At 52.5% G+C, this 25,205-nt stretch overlaps 1 protein-coding gene across 1 annotated transcript; it reads left to right on the plus strand.

Annotated features, from left to right (window-relative positions):
- The first annotated feature begins 881 nt into the window (after window positions 1–881).
- On the plus strand, window positions 882–24,167 carry TPI1 (triosephosphate isomerase 1). Its single transcript, XM_082266835.1, has 7 exons — window positions 882–1,016; window positions 10,974–11,097; window positions 11,254–11,338; window positions 13,412–13,544; window positions 17,103–17,188; window positions 20,202–20,289; window positions 23,881–24,167. The coding sequence occupies exons 1-7, from the start codon at window positions 905–907 to the stop codon at window positions 23,997–23,999; spliced, it is 747 nt and encodes a 248-aa protein (XP_082122961.1). The 5' UTR covers window positions 882–904; the 3' UTR covers window positions 24,000–24,167.
- The last annotated feature ends 1,038 nt before the right edge of the window (window positions 24,168–25,205 follow it).

The raw sequence follows: 25,205 nt of genomic DNA on the forward strand, positions 1-25,205 counted from the left end.
CCAATGAGGTTTTAGCAAATGACGGGCAGCTGGAGGCAACACTGATTTGCCGGAACAACTCCCGGCAGAGTAAATCACACGGGACAGGGTCCTACTTGCCGGGGATTGTCCCGCCAAAAACGGGATAGTTGGCAAGTATGTTTAATGTGACAGAACAGGAAGCAGCGGCGGACATCTTCCTACACCCACACAAGATGTACCAAGATGGCCGTCACTGAGCAGTGCTGGGTGTACCAAGATGGCCGCCACTGAGCAGTGCTGGGTGTACCAAGATGGCCGCCACTGAGCAGTGCTGGGTGTACCAAGATGGCCGCCACTGAGCAGTGCTGGGTGTACCAAGATGGCCGCCACTGAGCAGTGCTGGGTGTACCAAGATGGCCGTCACCACCCTCTACCTGCAGGTTTCTCGCTATACTTACTAGAATACAATAATAATAGAAATGTAATCATGTGATCAGTGTATAAGGAGAGTTTACTGCTAAAATAAATGTAAAATTCAAGACTTGAACCTCTACTTCCTCTTCTGTCACATGAGAAACCTATTGGAAGTTTGGAACACAAAGCGGCCATGTTGGAACGCATTGCGCATGCGCAGGAAGTTGGTCTGGTCCCATACGTCACTTCCGTTTTCAGAATGCGATAGGTAGCAGTATTGTGATAGAACAGCGGTATTCTGCCAGGACGCTGCAGTGCATTGCCCACACTTAAGATGGCGCCGGTAGGAAGAGGCGTGTTCTAGCTGTCAAAGCGCCATTGGGCGCAGCGAATAGGACCTTTGCCCAGGAGAGGGGGGCGTGTCCCCGGCTCTTATTTAAAGGCGGCGCACGCAGCCTGCGCTTCTGTCTTCACCGCTCCGCCTCCTCGTTCATTAATATCCACCGACAGAAAGACACCGACCCACACCATGTCTCCGAGGAAGTTCTTCGTGGGGGGAAACTGGAAGCTGAACGGCGATAAGAAGAGCCTGGGGGAGCTGATCAATACCCTGAACTCCGGCAAGATCAATGCTGAGACAGGTGAGATCAATACCCCTCCCCCCTTATCTATACTGTCCTAATATATCAGATCCTGATCAATACCCCTCCCCCTTATCTATAATGTTCTAATATATCAGAACCTGATCAATTGTGAGACCGGTGAGATCAATACCCCTCCCCCCTTATCTATACTGTCCTAATATATCAGATCCTGATCAATACCCCTCCCCCTTCCCATAATCTATAATGTACTAATATAGATAATCAATACCCAATATATCAGAACCTGATCAATTCTGAGACCGGTGAGAGGCCCAGAGATCAATACTATCAATGCAATTCTACCTGTACTGTGCTGATCAATACATATGATCAATAACTGAACCTGATCAATTCTGAGACCGATAGGGACCCAAAATAAGGCAGAGCTCCACCCCCCCCCCTGTAATTCTAATCTGTGCACTTATATCTCTAATGTGCTGATCAGTACGTTTGATCAATAACCAATAAATCTGATCAATTCCAAAACCAGAGGAGACCCTGGAGCCACTCTGAGCTCTGATTGGTGCATTTATTCCGGTAATGTGATAGAAGATATCTGATCAATATCGAGTATATTTGAACCCGATCAATTCCAAGAGAAGTGGGGAGCCGGAGATGGACACGCCCCCTTCCATGGGTGCGATTATCTGTACTGAGAAGATATAGTATATATAATCAATAAGTAATATCAGTGCCCACATCGGGTGAGGTGACCCCCCCCCCCCCCCCGATTCTAATCCCTTCATGAATTATAATGAGCTATTAGTGTATGTGATCAATAACTAATATATCTGTAATCTGCTGATATCTTGTATGATCAACAACCAATAAATCAGCAGCCTGATCAATACTCAGACCGATGGGGGAGTGCAGAGCCCTGTACACCAATCATCTCTATAATCCTATACTGATCAATATCTGTAATGTTCTGATTATATATTGATCAGGCTGCTGATATATTGATTATTGATCATATAAGATATCAGCAGATTCCAGATATTGATCAGTTTAGGATTATAGATATGATTGGTGTACAGGGCTCTGCACTCCACCACCTGTCTGAGTATTGATCAGGCTGCTGATATATTGGTTATTGATCATATGATGGGGGGGGGGGGGGGATCCGGTGCTTCTCTGTCTGTAGATTAGTATTGATGATCAGGCTGCTGATATATTAGTTATTGATCAGTTCTGAGACAGGTGGGGGTTGCCCCATTTCTCATCAATGATTCTAATCTCTGATTGTTACTTTGTATCTTTATTATTGGAAGAAATCTGAAACTTCTATTTATAGATCCAATCTCAGTCCCTCCATTCAGGGACAGGTAGGGTGGGGGGCGTGTCCTCAGAGCCCCAATGACCCTCCCACTTCTATAATCCTGAGAATTATATATGCGCTGTGCTAATAGTGTAAGTGATCAATAACCAATATATCAGAACCTGATCAGTTCCTGTAGATGGGTGGGAATTCCTGGCGCTCAACTCCCGACATTTGACTGAGTCCCTATAGGGTGGGGGGGGGGGGGGGGCAGGGGGGGTGTGTATTGGGGGGGGGGGGAGTGTATGGGGGAGGGGGGGTGTGTATGGGATAGAAGATTAGACTTTGGTAAGATTGGCCTCACACCTGTGACTCACATTGACACAGATTTTAGGGCCCCCCCTGTACATGGATCCCCTATGTCAGGGCAGTAAACCCCCCCCATGCCCGGATCTCCCCCCCCCCCCCCTGTGTTGGGTGTCAGTAATGGGTTCTGCTACATTTTCTATACGGCCTCCTAGGAAATGAATGAAGAGCTCAGCACCCCGCATTGGGGGGGGGCTGCATGCAGGGGGGGTGTGGGGGGGGGGGGAGTGTGTGTGGGGGGGCTTCATGCAGGGGGGGGGCTGCATGCAGGACTGTTATTGGCTGAAGGTCATAGTTCCGCTCATCAGTTGCACCGTATTGATGAGGGGTTGAAGAGACTCCGATCCATCCGGCTCATCCAATAGAAGTGAATGGATGGGAGGGGTCGGTGGGTCAGCCGGGTGTTTGCTGTTATCAGGGAGAGATGTGATTGGATGTTCTGTATATTCCATCATTCTGCAGTAATGAATGTGGAGGGGGAGGGGAAGGGGTTAATTGTTACAGAAGTCTCCTGGGAGACGGAAACCACAGTTCTGTAACCACAGCAGAGTATATATGGGGGGGGGAGTATATAGGGGGGGGGGCAGGGAGTATATAGGGGGGGGGAGTATATAGGGGGGGGAGTATATAGGGGGGAGTATATAGGGGGGGGGCGGGGAGTATATAGGGGGGGAGGGGGAGTATATAGGGGGGAGGGGGAGTATACAGAGGCTTTGTCTGCAGACTATTGCACAGTCCTGTCATCCAGCCTTTATAATCTGAGTCCTCCAGGACCGCATCCTTCACCCCTCCCCCCCCCCTCCTCTGCCGGTGACCGCACTGTCCTTGAACTTCTCCATCTATTAACTGACGCATCACCAGGCCGGCTGTCAGCTCAGAATGAACGGCATGCTGGGAAGTGACAGTTGGATGTGCAGATATTTGGGAGTCTCTGATTGGCTGTCGCTCTCAGTAAATGGGGGGGGGGGGGGGGGGAATTGTTGGGGTCCGGATGAAGTCGGTGTAACGCTGAGCACAGAGGACTGAATGCTGGAATAAGGAGAGAGATGGGAATTATTCATGGGGGGGGGGGGGGGCATAAAACAAATGCTGGGATTGGTCACTGAGGATCTCTGGATGGATTCCATTCACCAGAATTGTACAGAGCGGATCCCACACTATACATGAGGGTGGGGGGATGGGGTGGGTGAGCGATGATGGGGGGGGGGGGGGGCACATGTAGGACCCCGAGAACGTTCTTCAGACAATAATGGTCTGATCTGTCCCAGGTCACATCCAACCCTCAAATCCCGGCCAATGGTCAGATGGGGGCTCGGCTTCATCCTTATTATTCCCTCGGTCACCAGAGTGGTCATCGGTCCCCCTTCTGCCCTTTATATGGCTGCCCATGTAGGGGGGGGGAGATGCCACTGGGTGGTCAGGGAAGGAGGCGCTGGGGTAGGGGGGGGTGGGGGAGGGAGGCGCTGGGGTAGGGGGGGTCGGGGAGGGGGGTGCTGGGTGGTCAGGGAGGGGGGTGCTGGGGTAGGGGGGGCGCTGGGGTAGGGGGGGGGTCGGGGAGGGGGGCACTGGGTGGTCAGAGAGGGGGGCGATGGGGTAGGGGGGTCGGTAGTGGGGTCGGGGAGGGGGGCACTGGGTGGTCAGGGAGGGAGGTGCTGGGGTAGGGGGGGCGCTGGGGTAGGGGGGGGTCGGGGAGGGGGGCACTGGGTGGTCAGGGAGGGGGGTGCTGGGGTAGGGGGGGCGCTGGGGTAGGGGGGGGTCGGGGAGGGGGGCGATGGGGTAGGGGGGGTCGGGGAGGGGGGCACTGGGTGGTCAGAGAGGGGGGCGATGGGGTTGAGGCCGGGGAAAGCGGTGGCCAAGGACGCAGCACAGAATAGGTCAGGATGCGAATCCCACAATGCATTGCAGCTGCAGGCTGAAGACGTTGAATGACCCCAATTCCAGTTCTTTGGGGGGGGGGACACAGTGAGCAGTTGAAGTACAATAGAGGGTGGGGGGGGGGGAGGGTAGAAGGCTGCAATGTGGGGGCTGGGACCATAAATAAATCTTTTTGCAGGCTGTGCTGTAGAACTACAAGTCCCAGCATGCTGAGCTCTGGGTACGGCAGCAATGACTTTGTATCATTAGTGTGGGATGATGGGAGGTGATGTGAGCGGAGGGCGTGGTTTCCGGCTGTGACTCCGCCTCTCTGTGCTGCCAGTCACGTACAACCTCTGCAGCGTCAGGAGTTTAAAGAGACGGCGACAATGACTGCACTCAGCTCTCCCCTCCCCCCCCCATTGTACATCTTAGACCAGGGGGGGAGGTGGTGTTGGGGGCGCATGGTTTAGGGGTGAGTTGGTATTGGGGGGGGGGGGGGGGGGGGGAGACATGGTTCAGGGGCAAGTCTGAAGGCTGTGGTTGGGGGGGGGGGGGGCGCAGTTCAGGGGTGATTTGGAGGCTGCAGTTCAGGGATGAGTTAAGGGGTAGGGGGGGGGGGCACGGTTCAGCGGTGAGTTGGGGGGGGGGCACGGTTCAGCGGTGAGTTGGGGGGGGGGCACGGTTCAGGGATGAGTTGGGGGGGGGGGGGGGCAGGGTTCAGCGGTGAGTTGGGGGGGGGGCACGGTTCAGCGGTGAGTTGGGGGGGGGGCAGGGTTCAGGGATGAGTTGGGGGGGGGGGGGGGGCACGGTTCAGCGGTGAGTTGGGGGGGGGGGGCACGGTTCAGGGATGAGTTGGGGGGGGGGGGGCAGGGTTCAGCGGTGAGTTGGGGGGGGGGGGGGCACGGTTCAGGGATGAGTTGGGGGGTAGGAGGGGGGGCACGGTTCAGCGGTGAGTTGGGGGGGGGGGCACGGTTCAGCGGTGAGTTGGGGGGGGCACGGTTCAGCGGTGAGTTGGGGGGGGGGGGGCACGGTTCAGTCTGGGGCAGAGGGCGATATTCTTTCCAAGTGACCTTTAACCCCCCCTGGGACAGCTGAAGCGTCGTCCCAGAATGGCTCTGACCTTTCCCGGAGATCTGCACTCGGATTGGATGAAGGTCGCGCCTTTTCACCTTTTCCTGCGCCCAAAATAAATCTGACCGATGGCTATAAATAGCAGATTGGGGGGGGGGAGGGGGGGGGGAATGTCTCCAGTATGTCCTTGTGTCATTCTACTGTACATCTCCGGGGGAGGGGATCTCTTATGTCACAAAATTGTAGAGGGGGGGGATGGTGGTCGGGGGTGTGCTGGATATTGGGGGGGGGGGGGGGTCTGTAAGATACATGATGCAATGTGGTCTCTGCTACCCAGAATTACTATTAGAAATCATGCAATTCCCCCCCCCTCCCTACAGCTGACCAGACGCCCCCCCTCCAGTTTCCCCTATATAACGGTTACTTTCCATGCTTGTATGGGGACTCTCTATATAAAGGTCCCCCCCCCCCCCATGGGTACGGTTTATACAGGGGGGACCCTTTGTCTCTGCTGGTATGTGAAATGTCACCCCCCCATCTTTTGTATAAAGTGACCCCTCAGCCCCCCCCTATTTCCAGGGATTGTGTGTATTCCTGGATAAAAAGGGGGGGGGGGGGTCATCCTTTATATATACAGTCCCCATAATGAAGGGGGGGTTACTTTTTATACACAATCCTCATAGGTGGGGTCACTTTTTGTACAATCTTTTATAGAGGGCCCCCCCCCCCATGGGAATAGTATATAATAAAATCCCTCTATATGGGGTTTGTATATGAAAAGTGCCCCCCCCCCTTCTATAGAGACCGGTGTCCTTCAGAGACCTCTCCATGGGGGGGGGGGGGTGATGAGAGCGCCCCCCAGTGTTAATGTTCAGGTATAAGAATACATGAGATCAGCGCTGCTCATAGGGATCCCATGGGGCCCGGTATGGGGGGAGGGGAGGGGGGGAGGGGTACTATACTGCTGGTGGCATTGTTGCTGCCTATTGGGTTGAAAATCACTTTTTTTGTGGCCTCCAACCCTTACATTGCATTGGTCTCTACTGACAGAGCAGAGTAACAGCCACACCCACATCTACCCAGAATGTTCATTGGATTGGTTTATACTGGGCCGCCATATTCTGTGCTGGTTTATACTGGGCCGCCATATTCTATGGTGGTTTATACTGGGCCGCCATAGTCTATGGTGGTTTATACTGGGCCGCCATAGTCTATGGTGGTTTATACTGGGCCGCCATAGTCTATGGTGGTTTATACTGGGCCGCCATAGTCTATGGTGGTTTATACTGGGCCGCCATAGTCTATGGTGGTTTATACTGGGCCGCCATAGTCTATGGTGGTTTATACTGGGCCGCCATAGTCTATGGTGGTTTATACTGGGCCGCCATAGTCTATGGTGGTTTATACTGGGCCGCCATAGTCTATGGTGGTTTATACTGGGCCGCCATAGTCTATGGTGGTTTATACTGGGCCGCCATAGTCTGTGGTGGTTTATACTGGGCCGCCATAGTCTGTGGTGGTTTATACTGGGCCGCCATAGTCTGTGGTGGTTTATACTGGGCCGCCATAGTCTATGCTGGTTTATACTGGGCCGCCATATTCTATGCTGGTTTATACTGGGCCTCCATAGTCTATGCTGGTTTATACTGGGCCTCCATAGTCTATGCTGGTTTATACTGGGCCTCCATAGTCTATGGTGGTTTATACTGGGCCTCCATAGTCTATGCTGGTTTATACTGGGCCTCCATAGTCTATGGTGGTTTATACTGGGCCTCCATAGTCTATGCTGGTTTATACTGGGCCTCCATAGTCTATGGTGGTTTATACTGGGCCTCCATAGTCTATGCTGGTTTATACTGGGCCTCCATAGTCTATGGTGGTTTATAGAGAGCAGAACTCGGTTCCATTCCCTCAGTATGGAGATTTTAGTGAAATCTTGTGATGTGGAGGGAAGAGATGAACGATCTCCGGACTCCCGAAGCAGAAGAGCCGCCGTTCTGTCCCGGGTCCGATGTTGTTGGGACTCATTTCATGGATTTAGTTGGACCTTTTAGGAGAAATAAAAGAAATTCTGCAATAGGACATCACATCACCGAGACCCCTGCGCCCCCCCCCTGTCCCGTCCCGCCGGATTCATTACAAGTCATGCAATCTAATCCTCCATAGAGGTCGGCCGGCAGCTGCTGCCTCTCATTACCCCGTGTCCTTCCCAGCACAGTTCAGGGGTCACATGGGGGGGGGGCTGTAAATTGGTTTATTCCTGGGACGGTGCATTTGGCATCAACAGCTGGAAGGGCAAAGGTCAGGAATGCCGCCTGCGATTACTAGAGGGCGCTCACAATGTTTCCAGGTGTAATCTATGTATAGATGGGTGGGACTGAGCGCACGCATCGCCACGTGTTATATGTAGGATTTCTATTGGCTGCCCGATGTGCAAGAAACTCCCTGACCCGTTCCCAAAATCACACCGGACCAAACGCGTTGGGCTGTGAGATTGGCACACGAAGTTCTGCACATTAGCGGATGCCCTCAGGCTACATTGGCATCTTTACATATTGGGAATGTGCGCAAATTCTCCTCCCGCTTTCCTGAGTCATGGAAACGCGCTGCTGTATAACAGACATGTGGTGGGGGCCGTTCATTGTGCAAGTCACCCCCCCCCCCCCCCCACACACACATCCCAAACTGCATGGTTATCTGAGGCCCAGTTTACATCCGTGTTGGGCATGTGCGCAAAATCGCATGCTTTCCCGATACATAGGAGACAGGGGGGCCACATGTCCTGGATTGCCCGGGACAGTCCTGCATTTTGCGGGTCTGTCCCGGGTTCTCAGGCACCTTCATTCCGGGACCGGGTATTGTCCTGGAATGAAACGGACAGATCCAGCAAACACAGCAGTGGCTCCGCCTCCACCTCCACATGAGACTCTGAGCCATTGGCTGTTAGAGCTGCCTGGGGTCAACCAACCAATGACATCGCTCACCAGGGAGGAAACCAACCAGCGCCAAATAGAGAAGAGAAGGGCCCCACTGGCCCCCAGGTGTCAAATTCAGAAGAGTGCCGCTGCGGATGTTTGCACTGCTGTCCCTGGCTGGGATTTTACAGGGAGCCATGTTCACACACCGTCCGTTCGATGAACCCGCCTGTACTGCCTCTGCCTGTAGGGGGGTACACACTGGCCATTCCATGAACCCGCCTGTAGGGGGGTATACACCGTCCTTCAATGAACCCGCCTGTACTGCCTCTGCCTGTAGGGGGGTACACACTGGCTGTACAGTGAGCCCCCCCCTCCTGCTCACCCACGATGCCACTGATCCCTGGGGAGCCATGAGATCCATGACTCCAGCCTGAGGCATTCAGCCTTGAAGAGATCCGGGATTCAGTCCCCAGGGGGTGGCGGTAACCTTGAAGGGATCTGGACTGGACCCCAAGAGATCCACTACCCAGGGAGATCCGCTCTTTAGGAATCGGGTAACAAGTGGCACGCTGTGTCTGGTGGCAGGCGGTTGTGGTGACACTCGGGGCTCCCACTGATTCTGCATTATGGTGAATTGAACTTTTAAATTCCAATGTAATGGAAATGAAATTTTATCTTCCAGACACCAAACCAACCATGGTGCCGGGATTTAAGTGCCAACACCAGCCATTTCCCTGACCAATCACCCCCCGCTGAAGTGATGGTGTGACGAAGCGCATGCATCTTTGCACAGTGGCTGCTGTGTGAGAGCCCCCGACCCTTTTCCAAAATCGCACTGAACCTCATCATGCTACAGCACCCTATGGTTTGGCACACAGAGTGCATGCGTTGGGCGGATGGGCAGGGGTGGCACACAGAGTGCATGCGTTGGCTGATGGGCAGGGGTGGCACACAGAGTGCATGCGTTGGCTGATGGGCAGGGGTGGCACACAGAGTGCATGCGTTGGCTGATGGGCAGGGGTGGCACACAGAGTGCATGCGTTGGTGGATGGGCAGGGGTGGCACACAGAGTGCATGCGTTGGCTGATGGGTGGGGGAGCCATAAGGTTACATCTGTGTAATAAAATTATCTTTGCGTGTAGAGAAGGTTCTCCCCACATTGCTCTCCTCCAGTGCCGCCATTTTGAATTCATATTGGACACGTGCGGACATGAAGCAGGACTATTTGGCAATGTTATGGGATCTGGCGGATCCCAGCTGTATGTGTTGGGTCCCTTGCTGGTGTAAAATTTCTGCACATGAGACCCCATGAGCTGCCTCCTGGGATGAGGAATGTAGACGTCCCCCTTTCACCCGCCCATGATACTCTTTGTTCAGCCACTTCCTGTTACAGGGTGACAACAGTCTTCCAGTTGAGTTACTGTGTGTGTAATGCTGTGCAGCGGGCGGGAGGGCGTGTAATGCTGTGCAGCGGGCGGGAGGGCGTGTAATGCAGCCGGCGGGAGGGCGTGTAATGCTGTGCAGTCGGCGGGAGGGCGTGTAATGCTGTGCAGGGGGCGGGAGGGCGTGTAATGCTGTGCAGGGGGCGGGAGGGCGTGTAATGCTGTGCAGGGGGCGGGAGGGCGTGTAATGCTGTGCAGCGGGCGGGAGGGTGTGTAATGCTGTGCAGGGGGCGGGAGGGCGTGTAATGCTGTGCAGGGGGCGGGAGGGCGTGTAATGCTGTGCAGGGGGCGGGAGGGCGTGTAATGCTGTGCAGGGGGCGGGAGGGCGTGTAATGCTGTGCAGGGGGCGGGAGGGCGTGTAATGCTGTGCAGGGGGCGGGAGGGCGTGTAATGCTGTGCAGGGGGCGGGAGGGCGTGTAATGCTGTGCAGGGGGCGGGAGGGCGTGTAATGCTGTGCAGGGGGCGGGAGGGCGTGTAATGCTGTGCAGGGGGCGGGAGGGCGTGTAATGCTGTGCAGGGGGCGGGAGGGCGTGTAATGCTGTGCAGCGGGCGGGAGGGCGTGTAATGCTGTGCAGCCGGAGGGAGGGCGTGTAATGCTGTGCAGGGGGAGGGAGGGCGTGTAATGCTGTGCAGCGGGCGGGAGGGCGTGTAATGCTGTGCAGCCGGAGGGAGGGCGTGTAATGCTGTGCAGGGGGCGGGAGGGCGTGTAATGCTGTGCAGGGGGAGGGAGGGCGTGTAATGCTGAGCCCGTGTAGACAGGAAGAGGCTGAAAATAGCGGCTCTGGGGTGCAAACAATGGGGTGACAACAGCTTAGCAGGAAAAGAGAATTGTGTGACACGCGGTGCTTCCATCCGATGTTCGGTCAGTTTTACATCGATTGGAAGTTGCCTTTCCACATAGAAGCAATGAGACCCGAATTCTCCTCCACCCATCACCGCCGTATTCTCCATACATTATATGGGGAGGGGAGGGGAAGGCCAGTTTGTCCTTGGAAGATGTTGGATTTTGTGTCCCTCTTACCGAGGCTCTTTGTTCCTCCAGAGGTCGTCTGCGGAGCTCCTTCCATCTACCTGGACTTCGCCCGACAGAAGCTGGACGCCAAATTCGGTGTCGCCGCCCAGAACTGCTACAAAGTCGCAAAAGGAGCGTTCACCGGAGAGATCAGGTATTCAATGTTCCCTGTGTGTGGGGGGGGGTGTCCTGCTTGCCTATGGGGTGGGGGGGCCATGCCTGTGTGGGGGGTGCCCTGCCTGCTGGGGGGGGGGGGGTGCTTTGCCTGTGTGGAGAGGAAATGGTTACAGTGATTTCTGTCTCTCTGCAGCCCGGCGATGATAAAAGATGTCGGAGCCACCTGGGTGATTCTCGGACACTCGGAGAGGAGACACGTCTTCGGGGAGTCGGATGAGGTGAGTACGTTGTCTGCTTTCCCCGGATATAATGGGGGGGGGGGGGGGGTGGATGGGGCTAGGGTGGGGGGTGTAAATGCTTTCCCTGGATAAAATGGGGGGGGGGGGGTGTAAATGCTTTGATACGCTGCAATTCATGGCATTGATGGACCTTTTGGGATGATTGGAGATCTTTGATTCTCGGACCCCCCCAATCACATTGGTTGGTATTGGTTGGTATTGGTTGGTATTGGTTGGTATTGATTGGTATTGATTGGTATTGATTGGTATTGATTGGTATTGATTGGTATTGATTGGTATTGATTGGTATTGATTGGTATTGATTGGTATTGATTGGTATTGATCGGTATTGATCGGTATTGGTTCGGATTGTTGAGGTGTTCTCTGTAAATCCAATAAGAATGTAAAATATTTCATCTCACCGATCCGGGCGGCTACATTGGTTTTCTTTTCAGGCCTTTGTCACCCGGTGATCCTATACAGCGGGGGGCGGGGCCTTTCAGAGGCTGAGATCTGCCTGGACAACATGAAAATCAAAGACCCCCGGGAAAGGGAAGAGGGGGGATGGGGTGTGATGCCCTTTAAATAGAAAAAATAAAAAACGCGCCCCCCCAATAAAAGCAGCAGTGTGTCCTGTGCCCCCCCCCCCCCCCCGTATAGTAGTCTTCCTCTGCATACCCGTGTCCTGCTCTTCCCTTTACATACCCCCCCCCATAGTGTCCCCTCCCACCTACACATCCACCCCCCCTCAGCAGGGACCGGCAATGCAGGGCGATGTTCTCGCTCTCCCTGTTGGTTGGTAAATTGCAATCAACGGCTTCCGGCACTTCCTGTCCCGGGGTGACAACTCACCGTAACCTTGGGAGGGGCAGCATTGTTGCACTAGGAGCAGTGGGGGGGGGGGCACTAGGGGGAATAAAATTATATTTTGGCTTAAATTTATGAAGAAGTTATTTGGAAAATGTTCTAATGAAGTGTAAAATGTCATCTGGGTACAATGTAGAAATGTCTGAGTAATTGTCATTGAATGTATGACGGCGCTAAAAGCTGAACATTGTCCTGTTCAGGGGGATGGTAGAGGGTGTGTGTGCCCGGAGGGGGGGCGGGTAGAGTGGTGTAAGCCCGGAGGGGGGGGGGGGGGCGAGGTAGAGGGGGGAGGGGTGTGTGTGTTTGCCCGGAGGAGGTGGGTAGAGGGGTGTAAGCCTGGGGGGTAGAGTGGTGTGTGTCCGGGGGAAGGCGGGTAGAGTGGTGTGTGCTGGGGGGGCGTAGAGGGGTAAGTGTCTGGGGGGGGGGGGTAGAGGGGTGTGTGCCTGGGTGATGTGGGAGTAGAGGGGTGTGTGCCTGGGGGGGGTGGGGGCGTAGAGGGGTGTGCTTGGGGGAGACCGGGGGGGGTAGAGGGGGTGTTTAGACATCCAAAAGAGAGAGACCGCACTCAAAGATGTTAGATAAAAATCCTTAGGACTCCTTTATTCTCCATAAATCCAATAGACAGCAGACAGACAGTGCAATACACGGACAGACGTGTCGGGTTGACGCGTTTCACGATAAAAATCGCTTATTCATAACCACACACCTGCTGTCTATTGGATTTATGGAGAATAAAGGAGTCCTAAGGATTTTTATCTAACATCTTTGAGTGCGGTCTCTCTCTTTTGGATGTCTACATGCCTGGATGGCGGATCTGACCTGCACCGAGTGCTGAACTTGCACCTGAGCGGCTTTCTTCTTTGTTTTTGCGTAGAGGGGGTGTTTGCCTGGGGGAAGGGTAGAGGGGTGTGTCGGGGGGGGGGGGGGGTATAGGGGTGTGTCCGGTATTGAAGTGTGTAAATAGTGAAGTATATTCGGAGTCATTGACTTGTATGACTGATTGGTGCCACACAGCGATTTCCTGCGATTTTTCCTGCCCATCACTGCAGAGCCGTGCGTTCCTCCTATGGAAAGGCGGATATCTCTCCTCCCATTGGTGGGCGTTGGGTTGCAGTAGATTTGTAGTCGGTCGGTTTTCAGTTGAAGTCGATGTAGAAGCGGAATGTTTCCTGGCGGGATCGACAACTTCTCATCTTTTCTGTGCAGCTGATTGGCCAGAAGGTGGCACACGCTCTGTCTGAGGGGGTCGGGGTCATCGCTTGTATCGGAGAGAAACTCGACCAGCGGGAAGCCGGAATCACAGAGAAAGTTGTGGCTGAGCAGACAAAGTTTATTGCAGGTGAGTTTTCTTATGTCGTACTTCTTATTCTGTCATTGTTATGTAACAAGTCCCCCCCCCCCCTATAAATGGAAGGAACCCCGACAAGTTCTACTGACTTCACTTTATGTGTAATCTTCATCTGAACAAAGGAGGAGCCAAAGGAAGATGCAGGAAGAGACAGCTGACTGAAGGATGGGGGGGTCACTGAAGGAAGAGACAGCTGACTGAAGGATGGGGGGGGGGTCACTGAAGGAAGAGACAGCTGACTGAAGGATGGGGGGGTCACTGAAGGAAGAGACAGCTGACTGAAGGATGGGGGGGTCACTGAAGGAAGAGACAGCTGACTGAAGGATGGGGGGGTCACTGCAGGAAGAGACAGCTGACTGAAGGATGGGGGGGGTCACTGCAGGAAGAGACAGCTGACTGAAGGATGGGAGGGAGTCACTGCAGGAAGAGACAGCTGACTGAAGGATGGGGGGGGTCACTGAAGGATGGGGGGGGTCACTGAAGGAAGAGACAGCTGACTGAAGGATGGGGGGGTCACTGCAGGAAGAGACAGCTGACTGAAGGATGGGGGGGTCACTGAAGGAAGAGACAGCTGACTGAAGGATGGGGGGGGGGGTCACTGAAGGAAGAGACAGCTGACTGAAGGATGGGGGGGGGGTCACTGCAGGAAGAGACAGCTGACTGAAGGATGGGGGGGTCACTGAAGGAAGAGACAGCTGACTGAAGGATGGGGGGGTCACTGCAGGAAGAGACAGCTGACTGAAGGATGGGGGGGTCACTGAAGGAAGAGACAGCTGACTGAAGGATGGGAGGGAGTCGCTGCAGGAAGAGACAGCTGACTGAAGGATGGGGGGGGGTCACTGAAGGAAGAGACAGCTGACTGAAGGATGGGGGGGGGTCACTGAAGGAAGAGACAGCTGACTGAAGGATGGGGGGGTCACTGAAGGAAGAGACAGCTGACTGAAGGATGGGGGGGTCACTGAAGGAAGAGACAGCTGACTGAAGGATGGGAGGGAGTCACTGCAGGAAGAGACAGCTGACTGAAGGATGGGGGGGGTCACTGCAGGAAGAGACAGCTGACTGAAGGATGGGAGGGAGTCACTGCAGGAAGAGACAGCTGACTGAAGGATGGGGGGGTCACTGAAGGAAGAGACAGCTGACTGAAGGATGGGGGGGGGGGTCACTGCAGGAAGAGACAGCTGACTGAAGGATGGGGGGGTCACTGCAGGAAGAGACAGCTGACTGAAGGATGGGAGGGAGTCACTGCAGGAAGAGACAGCTGACTGAAGGATGGGGGGGGGGTCACTGCAGGAAGAGACAGCTGACTGAAGGATGGGGGAGTCACTGAAGGAAGAGACAGCTGACTGAAGGATGGGGGGGGGGTCACTGCAGGAAGAGACAGCTGACTGAAGGATGGGGGAGTCACTGAAGGAAGAGACAGCTGACTGAAGGATGGGGGGGTCACTGAAGGAAGAGACAGCTGACTGAAGGATGGGGGGGTCACTGAAGGAAGAGACAGCTGACTGAAGGATGGGGGGGTCACTGAAGGAAGAGACAGCTGACTGAAGGATGGGAGGGAGTCGCTGCAGGAAGAGACAGCTGACTGAAGGATGGGGGGGGGGGTCACTGAAGGAAGAGACAGCTGACTGAAGGATGGGGGGGGGGTCACTGCAGGAAGAGACAGCTGACTGAAGGATGGGGGGGTCACTGAAGGAAGAGACAGCTGACTGAAGGATGGGGGGGTCACTGCAGGAAGAGACAGCTGACTGAAGGATGGGGGGGTCACTGAAGGAAGAGACAGCTGACTGAAGGATGGGAGGGAGTCGCTGCAGGAAGAGACAGCTGACTGAAGGATGGGGGGGGTCACTGAAGGAAGAGACAGCTGACTGAAGGATGGGGGGGGTCACTGAAGGAAGAGACAGCTGACTGAAGGATGGGGGGGTCACTGAAGGAAGAGACAGCTGACTGAAGGATGGGGGGGTCACTGAAGGAAGAGACAGCTGACTGAAGGATGGGAGGGAGTCACTGCAGGAAGAGACAGCTGACTGAAGGATGGGGGGGGTCACTGCAGGAAGAGACAGCTGACTGAAGGATGGGAGGGAGTCACTGCAGGAAGAGACAGCTGACTGAAGGATGGGGGGGTCACTGAAGGAAGAGACAGCTGACTGAAGGATGGGGGGGGGGGTCACTGCAGGAAGAGACAGCTGACTGAAGGATGGGGGGGTCACTGCAGGAAGAGACAGCTGACTGAAGGATGGGAGGGAGTCACTGCAGGAAGAGACAGCTGACTGAAGGATGGGGGGGGGGTCACTGCAGGAAGAGACAGCTGACTGAAGGATGGGGGAGTCACTGAAGGAAGAGACAGCTGACTGAAGGATGGGGGGGGGGTCACTGCAGGAAGAGACAGCTGACTGAAGGATGGGGGAGTCACTGAAGGAAGAGACAGCTGACTGAAGGATGGGGGGGTCACTGAAGGAAGAGACAGCTGACTGAAGGATGGGGGGGTCACTGAAGGAAGAGACAGCTGACTGAAGGATGGGGGGGGGGGGTCACTGCAGGAAGAGACAGCTGACTGAAGGATGGGGGAGTCACTGAAGGAAGAGACAGCTGACTGAAGGATGGGGGGGTCACTGAAGGAAGAGACAGCTGACTGAAGGATGGGGGGGGGGGGGTCACTGCAGGAAGAGACAGCTGACTGAAGGATGGGGGAGTCACTGAAGGAAGAGACAGCTGACTGAAGGATGGGGGGGTCACTGCAGGAAGAGACAGCTGACTGAAGGGTGGGGGGGGTCACTGAAGGAAGAGACAGCTGACTGAAGGATGGGGGGGTCACTGAAGGAAGAGACAGCTGACTGAAGGATGGGGGGGGTCACTGCAGGAAGAGACAGCTGACTGAAGGGTGGGGGGGGGCCTCCCCCAGGACGGTGGTGCAGGAGAAGGAGGGGAACTCTGAATCTGCTGAGAACCAAATAACTTTATTATCTTTATTATGTTGCTGTAGTTTATTCTATTCTCTGTCCATGCGTTCTCTGATAGGAGACATTCTATAGATCGGGATGAAGCTCTGGGCACGCAGTAGCTGAGCTCAGGAGGATTCATCTTCATATTTGGTTTTTGTATCTTTATAATCTAACTGTCACATTAGAATATCCTATGAAGGGTTCCCAGCATCGGAGGTTGGGGCATCTCCAGAGGAGATAAAGGTCACCCCGGTCCGGTCTGCACTGATAGCAGAGGGTTTGTAGGTAGATCCATGAGAATGTAATCTAGTGGGGGTGTAATGAGATCTCCGCACTCTATGGAACTGGGATAGTTTTATGAGGGACCCAGTGACCCCCCCCCCCCCCGCCTGCAGTGCCTCCTCCCACTGATCTCCCCCCCCCCCAAGGAGGTGACCCGGATCCCTCAAACTCACCAATGTTCCTCCTTGCACAATAGAGAAGATGCCGGTCCTGCTGATGGGTTAAGGATCTTCTATGGAGGGGAATCCATCCAATCATTTCTCAGTAGCAGATGAGATCACTGCTTCATTTATTTCCTTTATAATTCTCATCTACTTTTCTCTTACAGATAATGTGAAGGACTGGAGCAAGGTTGTCCTGGCATACGAACCGGTCTGGGCCATCGGTACCGGCAAGACAGCCACACCCCAGCAGGTGAGATGGCAGAAAGTCCACACTGGCCCATCGAAATTTCTATATACTTCATATGGGTTCAGCTTGAGGCACAGAACTAGAGATTTCTGCAGGGTCCGAACACTGGGATTGTCCCCAAACTTTACCAAATTCAGTTTAAGATGTTCCCGCATTCTCCACCACTTGTGTAACTTCTAATGGAAGCGATTCACCGCTCAATGGGGAAAAATCTCATGCTGGATATCTATACTGGTATATACTGGGTAAGGTGTTAGGATCTATACTGGTATATACTGGGTAATGTGTTAGGATCTATACTGGTATGGACTGGGTAATGTGTTAGGATCTATACTGGTATGGACTGGGTAATGTGTTAGGATCTATACTGGTATGGACTGGGGAATGTGTTAGGATCTATACTGGTATAGACTGGGGAATGTTAGGATCTATACTGGTATGGACTGGGGAATGTTAGGATCTATACTGGTATGGACTGGGGAATGGGTTAGGATCTATACTGGTATGGACTGGGGAATGGGTTAGGATCTATACTGGTATGGACTGGGTAATGTGTTAGGATCTATACTGGTACGGACTGGGTAATGTGTTAGGATCTATACTGGTATGGACTGGGTAATGTGTTAGGATCTATACTGGTATGGACTGGGTAATGTGTTAGGATCTATACTGGTATGGACTGGGGAATGTGTTAGGATCTATACTGGTATAGACTGGGGAATGTTAGGATCTATACTGGTATGGACTGGGGAATGGGTTAGGATCTATACTGGTATGGACTGGGGAATGGGTTAGGATCTATACTGGTATGGACTGGGTAATGTGTTAGGATCTATACTGGTATATACTGGGTAATGTGTTAGGATCTATACTGGTATGGACTGGGGAATGTTAGGATCTATACTGGTATGGACTGGGGAATGTTAGGCTCTATACTGGTATGGACTGGGGAATGTGTTAGGATCTATACTGGTATGTACTGGGTAATGTGGTAGGATCTATACTGGTATGGACTGGGTAATGTGGTAGGATCTATACTGGTATGGACTGGGGAATGTGTTAGGATCTATACTGGTATGGACTGGGGAATGTGTTAGGATCTATACTGGTATGGACTGGGGAATGTGTTAGGATCTATACTGGTATGGACTGGGGAATGTTAGGATCTATACTGGTATGGACTGGGTAGTGTGTTAGGATCTATACTGGTATGGACTGGGTAATGTGTTAGGATCTATACTGGTATGGACTGGGTAATGTGTTAGGATCTATACTGGTATGGACTGGGTAATGTGTTAGGATCTATACTGGTATGGACTGGGTAATGTGGTAGGATCTATACTGGTATGGACTGGGTAATGTGGTAGGATCTATACTGGTATGGACTGGGGAATGTGGTAGGATCTATACTGGTATGGACTGGGGAATGTGTTAGGATCTATACTGGTATGGACTGGGGAATGTGTTAGGATCTATACTGGTATGGACTGGGGAATGTTAGGATCTATACTGGTATGGACTGGGTAATGTGTTAGGATCTATACTGGTATGGACTGGGTAGTGTGTTAGGATCTATACTGGTATGGACTGGGTAATGTGTTAGGATCTATACTGGTATGGACTGGGTAATGTGTTGGGATCTATACTGGTATGGACTGGGTAATGTGGTAGGATCTATACTGGTATGGACTGGGTAATGTGGTAGGATCTATACTGGTATGGACTGGGTAGTGTGTTAGGATCTATACTGGTATGGACTGGGTAATGTGTTAGGATCTATACTGGTATGTACTGGGTAATGTGGTAGGATCTATACTGGTATGGACTGGGGAATGTGTTAGGATCTATACTGGTATGGACTGGGGAATGTGTTAGGATCTATACTGGTATGGACTGGGGAATGTGTTAGGATCTATACTGGTATGGACTGGGGAATGTTAGGATCTATACTGGTATGGACTGGGTAGTGTTAGGATCTATACTGGTATGGACTGGGGAATGTGTTAGGATCTATACTGGTATGGACTGGGGAATGTGTTAGGGTCTATACTGGTATGGACTGGGGAATGTTAGGATCTATGCTGGTATGGACTGGGTAAGGTGTTAGGATCTATACTGGTATGGACTGGGTAATGTGTTAGAATCTATACTGGTATGGACTGGGTAATGTGTTAGGATCTATACTGGTATATACTGGGTAATGTGTTAGGATCTTTACTGGTATGGACTGGGTAATGTGTTAGGGTCTATACTGGTATGGACTGGGTAATGTGTTAGGATCTATACTGGTATGGACTGGGTAATGTGTTAGGATCTATACTGGTATGGACTGGGTAATGTGTTAGGATCTATACTGGTATGGACTGGGTAATGTGTTAGGATCTATACTGGTAGGGACTGGGTAATGTGTTAGTATCTATACTCGTATGGACTGGGGAATGTGTTAGGATCTATACTGGTATGGACTGGGTAATGTTAGGATCTATACTGGTATGGACTGGGTAGTGTGTTAGGATCTATACTGGTATGGACTGGGGAATGTTGGGAAGGAAAGGATTCCACATTGTTTGCTGGAAATGAAAATTATCACCCTAGAAGTAGGAAAAGTCAGTGGCCTCCACCTGTAAAACCATTCCAGGTTTGGAGGTCACCTCACTGTTGCCCATCTAGTGCACCTGTTAATTTCATTAACACCAAAGAAGCTGAACCTGATTAACAACCCCCTCTGCTACTTAACTGACCAGATCAATATCTCAGGAGTTTAATCAGAGTATAGCATCAAGTCAAAGTGTTGCTTTAATTTTTTTGAGCAGTGTATAGAAAGCGCTGTGTAAGAAATGTAATGAAATGTAAGAAATAACGGTCGTCTCCCAGAGTCCATTGTGACATTTTATCCTTTGCTATGAAGTTTCCGGGGTAAAGCCTGGTTTGTAGTTCTGCAGAATCGCATTTGAGAATCGGATTCTTACAGATGTTGAGTTTTGCAGTCTTATTATTTGGTTGTTTCTCCTTCCAGGCTCAGGACGTTCACGCCAAGCTCCGGGAATGGTTGAAAGCCCACGTGTCTGATCAGGTGGCGCAGTCCGTGCGGATTATCTATGGAGGTGAGTCATTCAGTAACGAGTACAGCATAGGACCAGGCTTTCAGTTGGTGATGGGGCAGCAAGCTAAGCAGGGCGGCTCAGAATTCCCATCGTCCTACTGCATTTAGGGATCTCTAAACCTTCCAACCTCCCAGGAACTCCGGAACCAACTGGTCTCAGAGGTTGGGAACCTCTTATCTGGGCTGAATTTTCTTACCCCAGACCCTTGGTTCCCCTGTTTTCTCTTACCAATGGGAGATGCTGTATGATTGCACATATCCCTTCCCTAAACAAAGGTGGGCAGTCAATGGGAACGCTAAAGATGGGTGGGTAGTCCATTGGGACGGTGAAGATGGGTGGGTAGTCCATTGGGACGGTGAAGATGGGTGGGCAGTCCATTGGGACGCTGAAGATGGGTGGGTAGTCCATTGGGACGCTGAAGATGGGTGGGCAGTCCATTGGGACGCTGAAGATGGGTGGGCAGTCCATTGGGACGCTGAAGATGGGTGGGCAGTCCATTGGGACGCTGAAGATGGGTGGGCAGTCCATTGGGACGCTGAAGATGGGTGGGCAGTCCATTGGGACGCTGAAGATGGGTGGGCAGTCCATTGGGACGCTGAAGATGGGTGGGCAGTCCATTGGGACGCTGAAGATGGGTGGGCAGTCCATTGGGACGCTGAAGATGGGTGGGCAGTCCATTGGGACGCTGAAGATGGGTGGGCAGTCCATTGGGACGCTGAAGATGGGTGGGCAGTCCATTGGGACGCTGAAGATGGGTGGGCAGTCCATTGGGACGCTGAAGATGGGTGGGCAGTCCATTGGGACGCTGAAGATGGGTGGGCAGTCCATTGGGACGCTGAAGATGGGTGGGCAGTCCATTGGGACGCTGAAGATGGGTGGGCAGTCCATTGGGACGCTGAAGATGGGTGGGCAGTCCATTGGGACGCTGAAGATGGGTGGGCAGTCCATTGGGACGCTGAAGATGGGTGGGCTGTCCATTGGGACGCTGAAGATGGGTGGGCTGTCCATTGGGACGCTGAAGATGGGTGGGCAGTCCATTGGGACGCTGAAGAAGGGTGGGTAGTCCATTGGGACGTGTACACCTTTCACGTGTTTGTGGTCTATATCCAGTTGTAGGGTGATCTCTTGCGTTCTTGATGCATTCTGGACTCTGCTTAGAGCAGATCTAGGTGGGGGAGGGACCCTGACCTGACCTTTAAGACAAAATCCTCTTTTGAAGCCCAACTCCAGACCACCTGCAATAAAATAGTGGTGGCCTCCTGCATATAGAATGTTCTTTGGTAAGTGTAGGAAACCCCCTGGCATTGAAGCTATGATGAAACTATGAATCCCATCATGCATCTGGAAGTCAGTCTTGCGGTGCCTCGTGGGACTTGTAATTCTCCAACAGCTGAAGGTGTCCCAGCCCTGGTCCAGGGGGCAATACATGCCTTCCACCCTAAACCCATTACACCTGGTGCAATGATCTGCTTTCATCCATTAAAATATAGTTACATAGTTAGTCTGGTTGAAAAAAGACACGTCCATCTAGTTCAACCAATAAACAACCAAACCATCCCATATACACAACCCTATACCCTCCCCCAACCATACAATCCCATATACACAATCCTATACCCTCCCAACCATACAGTCCCATATACACAATCCTATACCCGCCCCCACCATACAATCCCATATACACAATCCTATACCCTCCCCACCATACAATCCCATATACACAATCCTATACCCACCCCAACCATACAATCCCATATACACAATCCTATACCCACCCCAACCATACAATCCCATATACACAATCCTATACCCACCCCAACCATACAATCCCATATACACAATCCTATACCCACCCCAACCATACAATCACATATACACAATCCTATACCCTCCCCAACCATACAATCACCTATACACAATCCTATACCCACCCCAACCATACAATCCCATATACACAATCCTATACCCTCCCCAACCATACAATCCCCTATACACAATCCTATACCCTCCCCAACCATACAATCCCATATACACAATCCTATACCCTCCCCAACCATACAATCCCATATACACCATCCTATACCCACCCCAACCATACAATCCCATATACACAATCCTATACCCACCCCAACCATACAATCCCATATACACAATCCTATACCCTCCCCAACCATACAATCCCCTATACACAATCCTATACCCTCCCCACCATACAATCCGCTATACACAATCCTATACCCACCCCAACCATACAATCCCATATACACAATCCTATACCCACAATTGCTCCAGAGGAGGGCGAAAAAACCCACAAAGCAATCAGATATTCCCTGGATCACCTTTACCTATAAATATTACTTACCTTTTAAATGTTAATATCCAGTTATGTCTATCTAGGAAAGAATCCAGGACTTTCTTATAGCAATCTAGTGATCTGGCCAGAACCCCTCTGGAGGGAGTCTATTCCACATTATCACAGCTCTTACTGTGAAGAAACCTTTCTGTATTTGGAGACCAAATCTCTTCCTCTAGAATTCAGGGGTGTCAACTTGGGGGCCCTCCAGCTGTTGAGAACCACAAGTCCCATCATGCCTCTGCCTGTGGGAGTCATGTGTCAGCCTTCCAATGCCTCATGGGACTTGTAGTTCTGCAACAGCTGGAAGGCCCCCAGTTTGACACCTGTGCTAGATGTAGAGCGTCCCCCCCCCCCCCCCCTTACCCTCTGTGATGACCTTAAAAGTGAATAACTGCACCAAGTTCAGTAATAAAATGATTCCCATCAATGTTGGGGGCGGCCATATGACTGCAGAAGAGAAGCTTGGGGTGACCAGCGGCTGGCAGGCAGGGAAGTCTATGGGACCATGGAGTAATAATGGAAGGTCGGGGTGCTGACAGATGGTAAAATCCAAGTCCCAGCTATGTTGGGGGGCTGAAGAAATCAGCACCACCTAATTTGGGGGAACAGGTGGACTACAAAGGTCACATCAGGAAGAACAGCCTGACTAATAATGAGCAAAGCAGAGTGGTGACTGGGTGATTTCTCCCCCCCCCCCCCCCGTTGCACTGGTGGTCGGCAGAGAAGGGTTCCCCCCCTCTTGCACTTGGGGTCTCATTACATTTCTGAGTGATTTGAGAAGTGAAGCACCATAATCCATGTCCAGTCCCCAGGTTCATGCGGTATTGGAATGTTGGGTGTGGGCCGGCAGCTTCTATGCACCATAGGGGCCTCCGCAATCACCTTGGGTTGTGGTAGGGGGGAGTGATTAAGAATTGAAGTGTCGCATTGTAATGGAGTCCAGTAATAAAATGTTTGCATTTGACAAAAACGGATAAATATTGAACTGGAGAAAATGTTTACCGAGCCGCCAACACATTTCAGGGGCTCCGCCCCCTTCATCAGGGAGAATGATTTGTAGATACACCTGTATGTGGTGCAGCTCCCATAAGGATGGCCTGGTGTCCTTATAACCCCCCCTCCCATCAGGATGGAATTGTGTCCTTATAATGTGACCCCCCCCCCATCCCTGAGAATTTCTCTTCTGTATAATGTTACTCCATATTTCTCCAGCTGACCTCTGTCTTCTTCTCCAGGTTCGGTCACAGGAGGCACCTGCAAGGAGCTGGCAGGCCAGCCTGACATTGATGGGTTCCTCGTGGGTGGAGCTTCCCTGAAACCGGAATTCATTGAAATCATCAACGCCAAGTCTTAATCCCGCCCATTCACAAATCTCGCCTTCCTGTAAACGGTTTAGAACAAAGTACTGTGTCCCCCCCCCCCCCCCCTGTCCTGTAGTCTCTGTGATCCTCCTAATGGGCTGGGGAAGTCTCGGTGGAGACGCGCGGTGACGTAGAACGTCTAATAAAGAAACATGATGGTTTACATTGTCTGTGGAATCTTTTTTATATAGAGAATACCCAGTGTGTGCGGGGGAGGGGCATGGACTGACATCTGTAATAACCCCACATCTCCCATCACCCAGTGTGTGCGGGGGAGGGGCATGGACTGACATCTGTAATAACCCCACATCTCCCATCACCCAGTGTGTGCGGGGGAGGGGCATGGACTGACATCTGTAATAACCCCACATCTCCCATCACCCAGTGTGCGGGGGAGGGGCAGGACTGACATCTGTAATAACCCCACATCTCCCATCACCCAGTGTGCGGGGGAGGGGCATGGACTGACATCTGTAATAACCCCACATCTCCCATCACCCAGTGTGTGCGGGGGAGGGGCATGGACTGACATCTGTAATAACCCCACATCTCCCATCTTTATCTCACAGGTCCTCATCTTTTTTTAGTTTTATCGCCTCCATTAGTATTCCAAATATGGCGCTGGACACAATATTCACTTCCCAACATCAATATTCCGGCGCAGCCATGGAGCTCCATGGATCTCTCTGTGGAAGTTTTGGAAATCGGGTGAAGGTCGCCTCTCGCTGTAGTGGCGGGACTACCAGGGTCACATGGGTCACACATGCAACCCGACGCTGGAGTTTCACCACTGTTGGGTGAGGGGGGAGGGGGAGCTGCAGGGCTCTGAGCCGAGTCTCTCTCTTACAGCCCAGCGCCTGCACTGACAGTTCCCCTCCCCCTCCCTGGCATGGAGGGGATAGGAGAGACGATCTGTTCCTTCACCCCCTGGTCCTGATCAGCTGATCACATGGTAAAGGGCCGCTGTGATTGGTTCTTTATTGTGATTGGTTATCTGAAGGACACCGCAGTCAGAGTGCTGGGGAGGCGGGGTTATGAGAGGATGTCCTTAAATGCCTTCCTAGAACTGGAAGCATGGGGCTTGGATGAAGGGGGGGGGGGTTCTTTTTGTGGGTTTTTTCATCAGGTCTCTAAGGATCTGCAGGGAAGATTTTGATTCCCTACCCCCCCCCCCCCACAAATCCCTGCTCAGTAGTTCC

This window comes from Pelophylax lessonae, assembly GCF_965119305.1.
Source record: "Pelophylax lessonae genome assembly, chromosome: 9".
Lineage (NCBI taxonomy): Eukaryota > Metazoa > Chordata > Amphibia > Anura > Ranidae > Pelophylax > Pelophylax lessonae.

Bases quoted from the DNA above. Each gene is read 5' to 3' on its own strand.
- TPI1 (XM_082266835.1), top strand. From the start codon at position 905: ATGTCTCCGAGGAAGTTCTTCGTGGGGGGAAACTGGAAGCTGAACGGC. The intron at 1,017-10,973 runs GTGAGATCAATA...TTGTTCCTCCAG, and splicing joins CAAGATCAATGCTGAGACAG to AGGTCGTCTGCGGAGCTCCT. The intron at 20,290-23,880 runs GTGAGTCATTCA...CTTCTTCTCCAG, and splicing joins CGTGCGGATTATCTATGGAG to GTTCGGTCACAGGAGGCACC.